Below are 18,982 nucleotides of genomic sequence, written 5' to 3'. Positions count from 1 at the left end.
GGATGGTCTTGATCTCCTGATCTCGTGATCCACCTGCCTCAGCCTCCCAAAGTGCTGGGATTACAGGTGTGAGCCACTGTGCCCGGCCTCATCTATTGTTAAATAGTAAAATAGCATTTTAAAAGTCCTCTAAACATTGCAATTTCCTCTTTCTAATTTAATATGTTTTTAAGGAAAATCAGTATTAGTTGAACCAGTGGTTATGAAGTGACCGTATTTCCAACTGCCTTTCACGTAGTCAGTTTATATTTTACAAATATGCTACCTATTTTAGGGGGGAAAAAATGAGTATTACAATACAATTATTTATGTGACCAATATAGGACTGTGGGTGTGCTTATGCTTTCAGCAACTGTAATTACACACGAAAGCTACACAGTGGCAAACAAAAACAGTGAGTTGTTTCAGCAAAAAGCGGTGTGGAAGGTTGTTTCAGCCATGCTTTCTGAAGCACATCCAGATAAGGAGAACTCCTGTATTGCACTTAACAATTACATTGTCCATTTTCACCAAGATTGAGTGCTTGGGTGGTACGTTTTGTTTCACTTTGTTTTTACAGTACAACTAATTATTTGAAATAGTTCATTACATTCAACTCTCTATTGACTGTGTAAAAGCAGCAAGGAAAAGAATAGATAAAACGAATATATAAGCAGATAGGATGAATTAATATAATCCACAACTAATCTAAAAACTCCAATTCATTCAATTATTTCATCACATTCCTTCCGAGCTTGAGCTCCAGTTTTGTTTGTTTTCATATTTAATTTTCACGGACCTCCTGTAGACAAGGACACTATTCAGTGGAGGGCTGGGGATGGGAACAAGCATCACAAGAAAGGGCCTCAAAGGCACAAGTTGTTCGTAAGCTACACAATCAGTCCCTGAACAATTGAGAGTTGATTGTAATAAACTATTTAATGAAACTAAAATGTGTATCATGCTCACAGCACACATCACCTGATGTCAAAAGAAAAAAAAAGTAGCATTTATTTTTGTAAGAAATCCAACCAACACAAGACTTAAAGTGCATCACATTCCTGCATGCCATGCTTCTACCAAACCTTACCAAAGGGAGATATCACCAGATAATTTATTAACCAAATTAAATCCAGAAGCTTGCATCCTGTGGAATTGAATTTGTACTTCAAAATTCACTGGAAAAATTAGATTCACTATAAAGACATTCCTAAGACAAGAAATATCCAAAACACATTTAAAATGTAATCAAAGTTTCAACTGAAAAAAAAACTCCATCAGAATAATTATACTTTTATATTGCTTTGAATTCATGCTAATTTTTTAAAATCTTAACTACCGATCCCCCGATGCAATATTTGCAGGTATTTATGAAACTTATTCAGTGCTCAGTGTCTAGCAGCATTTCCTGAGCATCATCCATGTGCTAAGGACTCTCACCCAATATTTTATTTATTACACACAGAAATATCACACTCTTGATCTTATTGACTATTTCTCATAATTTATTCTCTATTTTATAAAGTAGCAGAAAATATTTTAGCAACCACTAAAATTTACATGCAATACACACATATTCCACAACATTTTTAAAAGATGTTTTAGAGACAAAGTCTCGCTATGTTGCCCAGGCTGGTCTTGAATTGGTGGGCTCAAATGATTCTCCTGCCTCAGTGCCCCAACTAGTCCACAATATATCATAAACATAGTTGTCATCAATGAGCAGATGCCAACCTTCAGCTCCTCTACTCCATCTCTTTTAAGACTTATAGACTGTCAGCAGCTGGCCATACAGCCAGTAAATGGAATCCTGTCATGATTCACGGTGCCACTCCATTCATTCAAAGGGCACACACTATTTCCTAAACACAGACCAAGCTCCCTCCTGATTAGGCAAAAAAGTAAATTCTCCTTCTCTTTTAAAAGTCTCAGCCAATATTAAGGTTGCTTAAGTTCTTTCACACAAATTCTAGCTGGAAGATTTTAAATGAATCTGAACTTTGTCTTATGATTTCTGAGCACAATTTGTACTATAAATAAACATGTTTAACCTAGTAGATACTAACATAAAAATCATGTATTGAGCAAAAACTGTATTTTCTTTTTTGTACTTTCTGGATCTTTACTTACTATGAATTATTTTCTTTATGAACCCACTATTTCCCTCTTAATCGTATATTACATACATTGTCACCCTCGCTTCTCAGCTTCCAGAAGGGATGAATATAAAACCAAGACCCTTCGTTTCCTGCAGCATCCAAGGACACACGCATGGCATTCTTCTCCAGTAAAGCAGGCAATCTCTTGTTGACAGTAAGATATTTGTTGCTTTTTATATGCAGTAGCTATAGGGAAAAGACATAGATTACCACCTTTATTCTTTGCTCTCCTCTGATAATTACATTCATATGTTTTATACATATATATTCATCTAACACGGCTTGCGGTGAAAGTTAAACAAAGGAGTATTTTCAGCCTCCACACTCACCATCTTTCCTACTTGACTTTCTTTGGGTTCTTCTTCCCCTTCACCCCAATTCTACTTCATAATGAAGTGGGCATAATAGGGAGCAAAAAAAAAAAAAAAAGAGGGGACCCCTCCGAATGATTTTCATCTTACTGATAAACACTGGCTAAAACTAGGTTTTCCAAAGGAGACCTTGAGTTTCCCCAAAAGCACATCCTTTCTCAATGCCTGCACAGCCACAAAACAGCATATACTAAAGAAAGGCCAAGAAACTCAAATAATGCACCGGCCCACTTACTATTATTAACCAGCCCTGCCCACAGTCAGCCCTGATTCTTCCTCTGTAAGGAGGCAGCTGCTCATCCTAAATAGGCTCTACACCTTCTGCCAGGGGATGCTGACCCTACCACCTCCCAGATGAGTGTAAAAGCATCACTTCTCAGATGTTTTTGGACTTTGTGAACAAAATCTTACCAAAATATGATTCTACTGAGTAGCAAAACCAAAATAAAATACTCTTTCCATCTATTATTACAATCATTTCAAAAAACAGTGGTCATTTTAGTACTCACAATATAAGAAAGAAATTATCTCAAAATAAAAGACAGTTCTTTAAATGAAAAAAAAAACAGCATTTTGAAATGCTCATTATCATACTCTTGGGTCCTTATGTTACCATAAACCAATAGAAACCCTCCTGGGCTGGCCTTTGGGATCCACCATGTTAAAGAACATGGCTCAGCCCCTCACTGACCAAGCTAACATTTGCACTTCAGGTACTTGACAAGGAACATAAGTTCCACTTGCTGACATTTAATCAAAACTTGGTTAAGAGAAACTCTATTTATGAAGGATTGCCCCAGGGACATCCAGCCCACTCAGGTTGCAGGTTTCACATTATCCATCATTCGATTAAGTCATACATTCAGAGAGCTGCCGACCCAGCTTCTCTCATCTTATCCCAACAGTGCACTGCTTTGACTGCCCTGTGCTCTGGCATTTTGCCATTGGCCAATAACAAAATATCAGGGATATTATTTTAAAAAACAGCTCTATGAAATGCCTCATTGTAGCATTTACTGTAAGGAAGCTGTCAAGGCTATTGTTTACTATATTACACAGTGTTCTCTTTATGAGGATACATAGGAGAAACACTTCCCTGGTCTTACTCCTGGGAACAGCTGTGCTTCTAGACCTCTGATTTGGCTCTGTGCTGCAGATCTCCTAGCCAATGCTGTAACAGACTATGCTTCCCTATGGCTAAGTGGGCAAGAAAAAGCCTTCAAGTCAAAATTTACCAGACTTTACAACATGGTTTTTATAAACATGCCTCACCCCTGATTTCAGTTTATTCATCCAACCATGATTTTCCCTGTGACCCAACTGCTTTATTTATTTCTATTTTATCTCACTATGTGCTCTGCATTTTGGAAAGTGCCTGACATTCTTTTTTGAAAAAGGTGGGGCACATATTAGCAAATAACCAAGTAAGAAGCTAAAAAGATCTAAATGAAACACAGGAAAGGAATGCAGCTGAGATAAAACAGAGTGTGCATACTAATTGAAATAGAAGACCTTCGAATAACAATTCAAGGATGACTTCCAGCTGAAAGTGAAAACTTTTCTCTTTTCACAAAATGAAAAGCTAAGCTCCGTACGTTAAACATGGTCCCATTAAGCTAAAGGACTATTTTAGGACAGGCCTTTAGAAATTGTTTCCTGATCCTCTTCTTTTTGATGTAATAACTTGTGCATACCTCCAGATAAGATCACTTCTTTATGTGTAAATATCAGATTTATTCTTAAACATACAGAATAGTGTACTGAATATCAACTAAATACATCACAATACATCACAACATCTATAATTCCCATCAAAGAACAAACTATTGTTGCTCAAAATTTTAATGCAGTTTGGCTTTCCTGCCAACTTATTGACCAACTCCCCATAAAATACCTCGTTTAAGATAAAATACTTACTTGTATAACATTACTGTATTTCACAATTTCTCCCAACAGCTTCTTGTTCTCTGATTCATTTTGTTTTTGTTCCAGTTCTGCAGCGTGCTATAAGATGATTATCAAATATTCAGTGTGGAAATATAGTAAACAGAGTGCAACAACTGACAAAGACATATTTTTTTAGGAACAAGACTATAGCCAGGAATAAAATAGGCTAGCAGTAGAGTCAGGACCGTAATCTTGGTTTAGGTGTTTTGTTTTGCTTTATATTTCCATCATATCATATTGTCTTTCAGATTATCACATCATATTCACCCAGGTACTTGCAAACTTGGGGAGTGGATGACTCCCCAAAGGGAGGAGTAATTAAATAAATGATTATAACACAGTGTGATGATTTCTCAATGTATGCTGAAATGCCCTCCAACATGTCTTGGGCCACTTTTATGTTGGACATTTCAGAAAAGCACTAGGCTCTTTTTTCTTATAAAATTACTTTAAGAAGGTATATTGCTAGAAAAGCCAATCAGGATAATAGGAGAATTTCCAAAGTCTCGAGAAGTACAGTTCTTAATTCTGAAAGTAACAGGAATTTTAATGAGGCAAAATTAAGTTATATCGAATTTACACTCAGACAAACCATAAACAATGGTCTTTCAATTATTTTTCTCCATAGTCTTTCAGGAAAAATATCAAGGATTATGTCAAGTAAAATATAACTGGATTTAATATTCTTACAGAGATTCTGAATTGGTTTTCATTTTGATGGGAAGCTTTGAATTAGTCTGGCACACCCTAAAAAAACAGCAGCAATAACGCACTACCTACATGCCAGGAAATAAATGGTCACACCCTATTACTTGAAAAGCCCTTTTACTATCAATGTGCTGCTGTATGTATTCTAAACCTCTGTGTATTGGGTGAAAGGACAAAGCTAGAAAGCTCCAAATACATCTATTGTTATTGCTGTACTTGGTTAGCCTAAGCCAGACAATTGGAAGCATGGTCCTTACCTGTAGTTTCTTCAGCAAGGCTGCCTCGGTGTGGTTCCCTTGTTTGGCTTGCTTGGCTTTCCAATATTGCTTCTGGGCAGAATATCGGTTCATAGGGCACACCTTGAAAAGGCAGTCTGTGACAAACCAACAAACGAAAACACTGTAACTAAGGCTACCAGCATTTCTTAGACTTCCCTTATAGCTCAGTTTTGGAATCTTGGAATCCCTTATTATACAGAACAGTTAAAAGTCATATAGTCCATCCTCCGGCCAACTCTCCACTCACTCTATAACATCCTTTTCAAATAATTATTTACACTCAGTTAAAATATCCCCTTCTTCATTAGTTTAAGTTTTTTAAAGACTACTATAGCCAGCGTATAAAGAAATCAAACCCATGTAATTGTGATATTATTATAAGGCATGGATTAATTATAATGGGGGACCTGGTCTTAGAAAGCAAATAGAATGAAATTAGTGACTTTCACTGCCTTATCTGACTTTGCACAATTAATACATAGTTGTGCTGTGTATATTTGACAGCCAAAATGATCTAGGAAGTAGATTCCAGCTGACCATTAGAGTCATTCACTCCCCAAGTTTCCAAATACCTAAGTGAATATGATGTGAAAATCTGAAAGACAGTATGATATGATGGAAACATAAAGCAAAATAAAACACGTAAACCAAGATTACAGTCCTGACTCTACTACTAAACATCGAGATAGAAAATCATACAGGAATATTACAGTTGTGATATCTCTAAGTCAAGAAGCAAAATAAACGTTTTATTTTCAATGAGAAGAATGGAAGAACTCAACAGTTTCGCCACATGCTAATGATTTTGTACACTGTGGAATAGATTACAATCTAGAATAAAGGTTAATTCTCAGTATTCGACCACAAAAGAGTAGTAATACAGAAAATTCAAACCTTATTTTCATTTTTCTCACAAAAAAACCGTGCGAGTTCAAAATAACTAATTTACTTTATTTTGACTGAAGTGTTGATATTTAGGGTCATTCTCATTTGACAAATAACTATCACAAAAATAAAATTCAGTCAACTCAAATATCTACTTTAGCCACATTATTGATTATATTATATAATATGCTTGTTCCACTATTTTCCTTAAAATTGATTGTGTTTAAAAAGATGATATCTTTTCAAATATCACCTTCTCATGGTTCTAATGGCATAAATGATCAAGAAATATGGCTGTAAAATTTTTAAGGAATGTAGGAAAAACAAGACAATTATTTTTTTTTTCTATACAAACACATATTCCATTGATTGTTCCACACCCCATATACAGACAAGGTAACAGCAAACTAATCTTAATTTCTAGTTTAAAGGGTACTGATATGGATGAGTAAATATAGGTAGTAGAAAACAGATACCTTCAAACTGCTGAAAGTAAGCTGAGAGGCCACCACAATTACAATATGATACAGGAATCAACACGTAGCACGTGTGTGACCAAAGACTGACAGCCTGGAAAATGTTTTCCTTGGCAGCGTATCATACAAGCCCTAAAAGTTATTTCCTGTACCTTAGCAACTACAAAGAAAATTTTACAAATTTCTTGAAGCACAAATCCACAGGTTGTTTACAAATATTTCCATAAGAGTGCTCCCAATTTAATACAGCAGACTCTTTTGACTATCCTGTATTAGGCAAGTGGTAAAATTCTACACTGTCTGCATTCAGCAAAAGCACAAATCTATGATTAAGGGGAACTGAACTCCATAATCTGGAGTTTATGCTTCTGACTTTCTTCATGTATAAAAGGAAAGAAAAAAAATTGTGTTTCTCTCCATTATTACAGATTCCTAATTAAGCTAAATTGGAAATTATCCTTTAGCAGAGAAAATATTTTTGTAAATCCCAGACCACCTCAATAGCACTCCTAATTAGCGATATCTTTGGGGAGTCAGCACACTGGCTGTCAGGCCAAATGCTCCTGAGTGGTGGCTGAGGTGAAGTAAAGCCAAACATTCAGCCAAACTGTGTTTATGGTAGTCCCCTACAGGGGGTCACGCCCTGCAGGAACAGGGGTTAAGCCTCAGACCGTGTCCTCAGACAAGCTCACGGTCTACTGGAAGCTTCACAAGGGAGCTGTGGAGAAGACGCTATGAGCCACAAAGATGCATGTGGCCAACTTCACAGGCAACGGAGGTCAGAAAAGACTTCCAAAAAGGAGAAGAAAGGAGAAAACACAGCCAAATTTTAAAGAATCAATACTCATTCAGCACAGGGGCAAGAGGGCTCCCATGCTGAGGTGAGGGGCATTCCAAACAGAGCCAGTGGCTGGTATGAAGGCAGAAAAGAATGCTAAGGGACCCCTAACCATGCAGGAAAATCACCACTGAGGCAGCAAAATAAAAATGGAATGGTAGGCTGATGTCAAAATCTACAGTGTTATGTTCTAGGCTAAGGAGGATGGACTATATCCCATGGAAAATGCTGAACTCCTACAGACTTTGAAGCTCTTAGGGCATGTGAAAGATGGCATGAGCAAGGGGCAGGAAGGCCATCCCCAAAGCCTGCTGCTGTTGTGAAAAGACAGTAGCGATGGAACTGTACGGTAGTTTTGGGGTAGCCATACATGTAAAATAAAGCAGCCAAACCAGAGGCTTAATAATCGACTAGATGCAGGGGTGGGAAAAGGTGAGGGAGGGGTAAGTGCAGACAGTCAAATGAACAAGCTTCCACCCACTCTATCTGAAGTGCAAAGTCTTGGGTTTCAAAAGCCCTTTTCATTTCAGGGCCTTAGTTTTACAGTCCCTCTCAGCAGCCTCCCACAGGGGACATCTCATTTTATACTACAGTAAATAATTGATCTGTTTCTGCATGGGAACTAATCTTGCAGGACTGTTCTGGATAATAGGAGGGAAGGTGGAGCACACACAGACTTCTGCTAAAAAGCTTTCATTGGTGGCAGTAGGGTGTATGCATGCTTAATTCTCTCTCTGCCTCCTTTAGAACACATTTTTAAAAATCTACTGTTCTTGGGCTGGTCACACATTTTGTCTGATTCTAAATTTACTGCATAATAAAAGTGCAAATACCTGCCATACCTAATTCACAGGGTTGCTGAGATGAGCAAAAAGAAAATCTGTGTGAAAGTTCTCTGTGAACTTTAAAGTCGTATTATAAATGTAAGGCATTATTATTGATATTGCTTCATTCTTTCAGCAATAGCCTCACTAAGATGAAGAGATGACTAAAACCTTACAGAGCTCTCAGCAAAGAGTAATGAAAAGTAGTTTAAGTTCATTACAGATGCTGGATATTAGACCTTTGTTGGATGCATAGTTTGCAAAAATTTTCTCCCATTCTGTAGGCTGTCCGTTTACTCTGTTGATAGCTTCTTTTGCTGTGCAGAAGCTCTTTAGTTTAATTAGATCCCAGTTGTCAATTTTTGTTTTTGTTGCAATTGCTTCTGGAACTTAAACAAATTTACAAGTAAAAAGCAAACAACCCCATTAAAAAGTGGGCAAAGGACATGAACAGACACTTTTCAAAAGAAAACACACATGCGGCCAACAATCATATGAAAAAAAAGCTCAACATCACTGATCATTAGAGAAATGCAAATCAAAACCACAATGAGATACTATCTCACATCAGTCAGAATGGCTACGACTAAAGCGTCAAAAAAAATAGATGCTAGTGAGTTTATGAAGAAAAATTAACACTTCTACACTGTTGGTGGGAGTGTAAAATAGTACAGCCATTGTGGAAGACAATTTCTCAAAGGCCAAAAGACAGAAATACCACTGGACCCAGCTATTTCATTACTGGGTATACGCCCAAAGGAATATAAACCATTCTGTTATGAAGACACATGCACACATACATTCATTGCAGCACTATCCACGATAGCAAAGACATGGAATCAACCTAAATGCCCATCAGTCATAGACTGGATAAAGAAAACATGGTACATATAGACCATGGAATACTATGCAGCCACAAAAAAAGAATGAGATCATGTCTTTTTCAGGGACATGAATGGAGCTGGAGGCCATTATCCCTAGTAAGCTAATGCAGGAACAGAAAATCAAATAAGTTACATTTAGCTCCCACTTATAAGTGGAGCTAAAAGATGAGAACACATGGACACATAGAGGAGAACAACTCACACTGGAGCCTTTTGGAGGGTGGAGGATGAGAGGAGGGAGAGGATCAGGAAAAATAACTAATGAGTACAAGGCTTAAACCTGGGTGATGAAATAATCTGTACAACAAACCCCCAAGACACAAGTTTACCTGTGTAACAAAACTGCACTTGTAACCCTGAAGTTAAAACAAAAGTTTTTTAAAAAGGGGACAGAGAGAGAAGTTAGGCATGCAACTGGGAAGCTGAAATAAGCCAAGAAAAGAAAAGTCTCAGATGAAACCTGAACACACACCAAGAGTGCCCAGTTAATGACAAGGTGTTCACCCCTTTGGTTTAAGATGCCACAGCGTGTCTTTGTATAAACTTCTCAAATTCCTTGGAACAAATACAGTAAGAAGAGGATTAAATCTTCATTACCATGTAATATCTTTTTAGAAACGCAGATGCCGTCACTAACATCAGTAAGGGCGGAGCCTTTGACAAGCCTACTTTTTTTCAGTGGGCAGGATCACAGCTATTTCAGAGCAACCCGGTCTCACCTGCCCTCCGCATCCTGCTTCTAAACTCTCTAGTATTCCTTGATCTGTAGAGGTATAATACTGTTAAGAAAAATGTTTTATGGAGTCCAATCAGAAACAGACTCAGTGTCGTTTTTTAATTCTAACAACAATCTCTTCAGCATTTCAAGACTCAAGGAATAAAAAAAGGAAAGGTTTATCTCAGAGCGAGCATCAACAGCACAAATAAAAGGAAGTTATTTTTGTTTAATTCTTTTAAAAGCTTAACCTTAAGACCTGAGGCCAACAATTTTGCAGAATTACAAAAGTTCAGGAAATGTTAGTAATCCAACCAGACATATGTTCAGTCAGACAATATTATAAGAACAATGGCTTAGAATTACAACTTTTATTTATTTATTTTTTGAACAGTTATGGAAGGAAATTAAGCCACTCAGAAGTGTTCATTTTAAACTGATAGCATTGGTGGCATTTTAGCCTGCTTACTTACAAATGCTAGCAGAGGGAAGAAATACGAAAGCCATTCAAACGGTATGGAGCACGTAACCCACAGCACGTTAACACTGTAAGTCAAAGAGCCAATCTTTGCACATGATTCCATGGAAATGTGGCAGGAAACCAGTCTAAACCTCCACTTACAATACCTGTCTAAATAGTTTTGAAATGTTTTGCTTTGTACCTGTGAAGGTACTTTCTACAATATTTGTATCTGAGGCTACTCCTGAACCCCAGAAACTGACTTTAGGACTCTATTCAGGGCTATCATATGTAAAGTTCAAGTTATGTCTTGGCCAGCAGTATCGTTTGGCAGTGGTGGAAAGAAAATTTGGTTTTTCATTTCTCCTTCCTCCTAAAGATGTCTTATGATTTAAATGATGCAAGTGCCTGTCACAAGGCAGGCATTCAACAAATGGCTCTTTCATGGTAGCCTGTAAAAAATACCTCATAACCATAGGGAACATGGTTACCAAGGGCTTTATTCTCCCCACGTGGAGAAAGTTGGGGTGGGGAAAGCCTCGGGGACTTTTATTTCTTTCTTTTTGACTTAAAGTGGACCCAGGAGAGTTCAATGAAGACAATGGTCTCTGAGACAGAAAAGCAAGCTAGTTTCCCAATGATAAAATGGAAATGGTTACAAAAAAAAAAAAAAAAAAAAACTCTCATTAGAATAAGGGGCAGGCAGACAAGGAGCCACTAGCCACTAGAAAATAGAATTCAGGTCAGGCACAGTGTTTCACACCTGTAATCCCAGCATTCTGGGAGGCTGATACGGAGGGATTGCTTGAAGCCAAGAGTTCAAGACCAGCCTGGGTGACAAATTGAGACCCTGTCTCTACGACAAAACCTTTTTTTAAATCAGCTGGGTGCAATGGTGCATGCCTGTAGTCCCAGCTACTTGGGAGGCTGAGACAAGAGGATCACTTGAGCCTAGGAGTTCAAGGCTGCAATGAGCTATGATCACACCACTGCACTCCAGCCTGGAGGACAAAGCAAGAACTTGTCTCTTACAAAATACAAACTTCAAAAATTAAAAATAATAGAATTCAGAGTTGATGCAAGGAGAGGAATGCATTCATTAGCTAAAAATACAACTCTGGGTTGTTTTTGTTTTTCAGTTTCTCTAAGAAATGCATCCTGAAATACAGTGTTTGTATAAAACTCTTTTATTTTTAGAAGTTTTAAAAAGGAATGTGTTTTAAGAACACAAATTTCAAACCAAACATCTATCCCCCCACCTGCCTTGCCTAAGGCAACTGTAAAGACAGGATCTAAGAGGGAAAAATGCCCTCTAGAATGCTATGAAGGCTCAGGGAAATGTATTGCATGTGTTAGCAAACATGAAAATTAATCACAACACATGGGTTAGCAACCATGAGGATTGCAAAGTAACTTCCTCTAGCTGAAAGTCAATTATTTCACTATGAAAGAGGAAGAGAAATGGCATTTTGTCATTACAGACTTGTAGACTGATAAAACGTTAGCACTCAAAGAAGCCTCAGATAAAATCCTATCTTTCCCTTCTTTGAAGCAAAGAAGCAAAAACTCAAAAAGCCAGTTCCGTAGATCCTTCAGGATAGTACTTCTAGATTAGAATATTATAAATATGAACAAGTTCAACCACACATAGGATGCTTGAATGCCCTGACAAGTGACTACCTGACCTCTTAGTGGCAGGGACACCAATGCCACACTTGGTGTGTTCAATACAGTTTACTACCATGGAGCGCTTTGTAACCTATAAACAGCACTACACATTGACAATAAAGATCACTGGATCTTCATAAGACCCTCAAGAGTCAGCCAGGGTTATTTTCTCCATATTACAGAGAAGGACACTGAGACTTTTCTTCATGAGGAATTGACCTGAAATATGAACCAAGATCCTCTGAATCCAATGCAGTGTGCTATAGCCAAGCAGAGATGCCATTGGGAGCAGGTTGTCATGTTAAGGCAAAATCTGTCTCTGTTTAAATGCTGTTTATAAGTATACATGTATACCTCAAGGCCATTTAGAACAAATCTAATCTGGCTTCTACTTAACAGCCCTAAATATCCTCAGACAGCATCCTTCTGACTTCTCTACCCTAACTTTGATTTGATCATCATGGCAAGATCTCCTTAAAAAGTTAGCATTTTTATTACTAAATACTAAGTGCTTCTTTCCCATATTAGATGTGATTTTAGTCAATTAAAGACTGAATTTTTAAAGCATCTATTATTTTACAAATACAGATGGTAAGAAAACCACTGGTCAGCCCAGGCATGGTGGTTCACGCCTGTAATCCCAGCACTTTGGAAGGCTGAAGTCAGGAGTTCAAGACCAGCCTGACCAACATGGCAAAACCCTGTCTCTACTAAAAACACAAAAATTAGCCAGGCACGGTGGCATGTGCCTATAATCCCAGCTACTCAGGAAGCTGAGGCAGGAGAATCATTTGAAACCAGAAGGCAGAGGTTGCAGTGAGCCAAGATCGTGCCACTGCACTCCAGCCTAGATGACAAAGCAAGACTCCACCTAAAAAAGAAAAAAAAAAGAAAAGAAAAAAGAAAACCACTGGCCAGAGAGTAAAATATGCATATGCCTCAGTTCTCATCCCTACCACAGTCTTGCAACATAACACAACCTCCAGAAAAATATTATCAAGATACATATACACATGTGCCACAGTTATGATACTTAAAAAGAAACTACTGATTGGTTTTCAATGGGAAACATACTACGTGTATATATAATTAAATAAATGCTAAAACATAAATAAAATATTATGAAATCTTAGTCTCAAAGAGATTAATTGCCTGATTCATACACTAATAGGTAAACACTCAAGAACAAATGAAGCTTTATCCTTTGCCTCATTTGGAGTGGGGAGGAAAAGTAAAATTCAAATGCACTAACGCTAATTGATATTCGTGTCAAGGTTTGAATTTCAGCATTGATTGAGCAAGCCACTACACTAGATGTAAGTGAAATCTGCTAACAGAAAATCATCATGTATAATTTTTCAATCATTTTTCTCATTCTCAATGTGCCATGCTAACACTGAGAATCAAAAAACGTAATAACCTGACTGATTCAGAAATCAAATGCAAGCCTCTAAATTTCATTGCATAAGTGTCAGATCTGAAAGAAAAGGAAGTGATTTTTTACATATATATGTTTCTACACACATATATGCAGATAAGATACATACATATATAACATTTATAGATGCATAACATATTTTATGTATGTTTACATATGAGTATGTACTTCCATAGCGCCTCTTTTTACATCAGGTTTTGTCACATACATTATCTGATTTAATTCTTTCACCAACACTTTGAAGTAAGTATTAGTTCTATAAATGAGGAAAGAGAAACTCAGAATGTTTTAGAGCTCTAACCTAAAATGTCAAAACTAGTTTTCAAATTTAGTCCACATCAACCTGCCTACAAAGCCCATCTTCATAATTTAATAGAAGATGCTTTATATTTATCAAGTTAAAACTTTTAACAAATACATTGAGGTACATTCACTGAAACTAAAACACATAATTTGACAGCCCACGTTCTCTGGTTTCAAATTCCCAGATTCCTTGCTGAAATACTCCTACAAGGGCCCAAAAATGTGTTAAAAGAGCCAATCTGAACACCTGTAACTATAAATACGACAGAAGAGCACAGCAGCAAGCCAGAAACACTTGGGCAGAGAAGTTCATGGCTTCAAGCCCTCCACTCAGAAACCAATAATTTTCTAATAGGTGAACAATTGAACTATTAATACAGGTAAATTATAGTGGTAAGCTTGCCGTTTTAAACCAACTTTAGCATGACTGTAACAACTCCTGTCCTAAACTTAAAAAAAAAAAAAAGTCTAACACAGGGTATTTTATGTCAAGTCACAGTTATGTAATATCAATATTTAGAGTAAATAACTGCTTGCTGTTCACTGTCCTTGTACTGAATTAATTGCTGTTCTCATATGGGTGACCTAAAACAAAATCAGTTTGTTACGCTAGTTCCTCCGTGAGCAGAGATTTATTCATAATAACAAAAAGATAATGGAGTCTTATTCATCATTATTATTATATATTTATGCTCCAATAAGACTAGCTTTCTTTTGATTATGATTACTACCAAAAGCACCTGCAGATTATTTAGGAGTCAATGGAGAACTCCAGAGCAAAGTTTAGCAAACTATAATTGTGTAATTGTGCAAGCCAGGCTTTTTTTTTTTTTTTTTTTTTTTTTAAGACGGAGTTTCGTTCTTGTTGACCAAGCCAGAATGCAATGGCGTGATCTCGGCTCACCACAACCTCCACCTCCTGAGTTCAAACGATTCTCCTGCCTCAGCCTCCTGAGAAGCTGGGATTACAGGCACGCGTCACCACACCCAGCTAATTTTTTGTATTTTTAGTAGAAATGGGGTTTCACCATGTTAGCCAGGCTGGTGTCGAACTCCTGACCTCAGCTGATCTACCCACCTCAGCCTCCCAAAGTGCTGGCATTACAGGTGTGAGCCACTGCGCCTGGCCTAGCCAGGCTTGAAATCAATGTATTTGGTCTCAACCAGCTTTCCGAATGGAATGGAACAGGAAGAGAAAGGGAAGGGGAAGGGAAGGACAAGGGAAACAAATGGGAAGGAAAAGAGTAAGGGTAGGGGAAGCGTAGGGAAGGGGACAGGGAAGGAGAAGAGAAGAGAGGGAAAAGGGGAAACGAGGGGGAAGGGAGGAGAAGAGGAGGGAAGCAGAGAACATTGCAAAGTAGCAAGTATTCTTTCAAGAAACTTTTGTTTCTGGTTGTGTGTGGGTTTGTGCATGTGCACACACACGTAGGCACAAGTGGGATTACAATGTATAATGTATTTCTTACTGAGAGTTGCAACTAAAAGTATTCAAAAGCCACACTTCTAGAGGTCTGCACATGTGTACAGGTTAGGGTTAAATGAACTTCAAATTTATATAAACATATCCTGTGGTCAAGAGGAAAGGAAACTGAGACCAGGAAACTTTCCTTTGCTCTATGAATGACTTCTGAAATACACAAAAACTATATTTTTAAATTAACTGCCCTGTCAAATTTATATATAGACAATTACAATGGAGTGGGAAGATGCCCTTTTAAAAATGTCTTCCTCTTTGTAGCCCCACGCTGGTTGGCCTCTACCTTTACTATAGTACCCATCTATCAGGTAGTACTTCCTATTAGATAACATATTTATATGTGACTCTATATTCAGCACCTATTAGCTACTATATGGAAGATGCTCCAAATCTGTTTGCAAAAGAAAGTTCCTGCCAAGTTACCTGAGAAACAATCATTAGATATCTATTCTTTCTGCTCTGAAGGGTTTTACCATCTTTTTGTGAGGTTGGGGGAGGTCTCCTATTAAAATACAAACACCTGAGAAGGGAACACCCTAAGATCTTGGTTCTCAGTTGACTCCTGCTGCCTGAGAGCTTCATGAGGGTGAGGTGATTCGTACTGAGCATCTGGGAAAGGCACCTTTTAGATTACCAACGACTGGGAAAAATACACAGGAAAGCTGTTGGTCAAATTTGCAGATGATGCAGAGTGAAGAGGAGTAGCTAATTAGGCACATTAAAATCTAGATATTTTTTAAATCCAAACATCAATGCAATTAACTTTATACAAACATAAATATAAGGTCAGAAAAAAGTCAACTACTTTGGTACATGATAGAGAGGAGCACAAGGCTATTCATTAGCCAATAATATTTTAAAAATTGAAAATAGCCTAGACCTTAGGCTTGAGTTCAACTTAACATAATTAGAATGCCGTACAGCCCTGTGTGCCCAGGACAATTCTGGTTTATGCCTGTTGCCTGAGCTTAATTATTAGCCATGTCCCCCCTTCACTCTCAAGAATGTCCTGCTTTGGGTGATAAGTGTATTATCACTCCAAATATAAGTAAGTGAATACTGTGCCGAACCAGCGGAAAAGCTGATGCCGCCATTTTAGGCTGATTCATAGAAGAATGATTCCTCAAGTAGAGGAAGAAGGAACACATCCATATTGGGTCCAGTTCTACAGGAGCCACATTTTAAGCAGCATCCTAACAAATTAGCCAGTATCCAAAGTTCAGCAAGGGGGAAAGCAAGCAAAATACACAAGTCATGTTATTTGAGCAACGACAGTTCAAACTGGGAAATGTTGACTAACAGAGAGAAAACAAAGAGTTGGTATAATCCCACTTTGTGTAGCTAAACTTCTACATGTAAATGAGGGAGGAAAGTTTTTCCTTATATTGATCCAGGATCAAAGAAAATTTTCGTTCCATGCAAGGGGAAACTTGCCAGCAACTGGAAAAAATCCAAAAAACACAAATTACTCAGAGGCAAGTAAACTTGTACTCATCATGTTGAGGCAGAGGCAGATGAGGAACAGTGCAGCAGGAATCTTGCCTTGGGGAGGTCTTTCCCAAATACTACCTTCTATTTTTCTTTTTTTTAATTTTCTTTTCTTTTCTTTTTTTTTTTTTTAATACAGAGGCTCGCTCTGTCACCCAGGCTGGAGGACGGCGCTATCTCAACTCACTGCAACCTCCACCTTCCAGGTTCAAGCGATACTCCTGCCTCAGCCTCCAGAGTAGCTGGGATTACAGGCACGCCCTACCACGCCCAGCTAATTTTTGTATTTTCAGTAGAGATGGGTTTCGCCATATTGGTCAGGCCGGTCTCGAACTCCTGACCTCGTGATCTGCCTGCCTCAGCCTCCCAAAGTGCTGGGATTACAGGCATAAGCCACCGCGCCCGGCCTACCTTCTATTTCTCAACGGGAACAGTGGTAGAGGTGACTGGCAAAAAGGGAAGGAGTTCATGTTCTGCATTTACATAAATAGTTCAGACACCTCACCTGCCTCAGCTGTATTTATAAAACCGTAGTTGGTTTGGCATCTCGGTATTAGAGAAACCAGGAAATTTCAGCCCCCGGACCCCATAATCTTCTATTACTAAATATCTGTCAGTACTACATTAAAATGCTCAAAGTTAAAGCACTATGTAAATATGTATTATTATTACTTTCAACTTTACATTCCACATGAACAAATACAGTTGTGTTTATATTTTGCAGTTTCAGAAGCATGATGCTTGCTGTGGTATTTTGTCATTTAAGTTTTTAGTTTGGTAAAATACTCCCAGATTAAAAGAAGATGAACAGAGAGTCAAAGGTGGAAGGAATAATAACCAAGAAACACCCCTTCCCCACAATACACACACACACACACACACACACACACACACTACACAAATAGCAGCTATAATACTGACGGAGCACTCTATGCCAAGCACAATGATAAAAGCTTTACACAGATTCTTTAATCTCTGTAGAAAACTTTGAGACCAGTATTACTATTGTTCCCATGTTACAGATCACGGAACTGGACATTTTAAAGGTTAGGTTCTGCCCAGGGTCACGGAGGTAGGATTCAAACCCAAACAACTAACTTCAGAGTCTGTTCTTTTATACACTAAAGATAGAAAGTACATAACCCAGCTATTTTGTATGTTTGGAAAGTAGAACAGTAAAATATTAAAGAATTGGGAAGTGGGAAGAAAGGTAGGACTTCCAGAAAGTGGCCTGGACGTGAGAAGTGGGGAATCGAGAGATGAGATAACAGAATAGGCCGGGCGCGGTGGCTCAAGCCTGTAATCCCAGCACTTTGGGAGGCCGAGACGGGCGGATCACGAGGTCAGGAGATCGAGACCATCCTGGCTAACACGGTGAAACCCCGTCTCTACTAAAAAATACAAAAAAACTAGCCGGGCGAGGTGGCGGGCGCCTGTAGTCCCAGCTACTCCGGAGGCTGAGGCAGGAGAATGGCGTAAACCCGGGAGACGGAGCTTGTAGTGAGCTGAGATCCGGCCACTGCACTCCAGCCGGGCGACAGAGCGAGACTCCGTCTCAAAAAAAAAAAAAAAAAAAAAACAGAATAGAGAGGAGACAACATGGCGGACAGGCCATGGGAAATGAAAGCAATGGTGGTGGTGTGTTCTTCTCTTGGCATTTTTTGGTCTCCTCCTTTTCTACCTATTCTTTTATTCTCCATAACTGTAAATTTGTTTGTTGTTCTCTTCGTGTATTTTTTAGCTTCTCTCTCTCATTACATCTCTTTTTGTTGGTTTTTGGGAAGGGGGTTGTTCTTGTTTTTTCTTTTTACCAACAAGAATGAGCTTGGGTCTCTTTGTAGTTTTATCCCCTTCTCTTTTCTTCATTTTCTTCTTCATTTTCTTCCTTTTACATTCTCTTATTTCACTCTATTCCCAATATTTCTTTTATCCCTTCTCCAAACTTTTTCTTTTCTTTCTCTCCCTTACGTGATTATAAAATTATTATTTTAAAATGTACCATGTCCTTTGGATAAGATTAGGTCTTTTCTATTTCAAATAAAAACTTAGATGAGTTGAAAATTTTCTTATCAAAACTCAACCTG

The 18,982-nt window shown here is 38.1% G+C and overlaps 1 protein-coding gene across 2 annotated transcripts in view; it reads right to left on the bottom strand.

The window, feature by feature from the left end:
• The window catches only part of ITPR2 (inositol 1,4,5-trisphosphate receptor type 2), a 493,382-nt gene that overhangs the window by 387,972 nt on the left and 86,428 nt on the right, over nt 1–18,982 (bottom strand). For both annotated transcript variants that reach the window (XM_033222612.1, XM_033222613.1), the window contains 3 exons: nt 5,422–5,537; nt 4,427–4,513; nt 2,166–2,324 (listed from right to left, as the gene is read on the bottom strand). In XM_033222612.1, the coding sequence (XP_033078503.1) occupies nt 2,166–2,324; nt 4,427–4,513; nt 5,422–5,537 (362 nt within the window). The remainder of the gene's footprint in view (nt 1–2,165; nt 2,325–4,426; nt 4,514–5,421; nt 5,538–18,982) is intronic.

Source organism: Trachypithecus francoisi, unplaced genomic scaffold (assembly GCF_009764315.1).
Source record: "Trachypithecus francoisi isolate TF-2019V2 unplaced genomic scaffold, Tfra_2.0 Lachesis_group11, whole genome shotgun sequence".
Taxonomy (NCBI): domain Eukaryota; kingdom Metazoa; phylum Chordata; class Mammalia; order Primates; family Cercopithecidae; genus Trachypithecus; species Trachypithecus francoisi.
The sequence above is the reverse complement of the archived record's forward strand: the minus strand, read 5'-3'. Positions and strand labels throughout refer to the sequence as shown.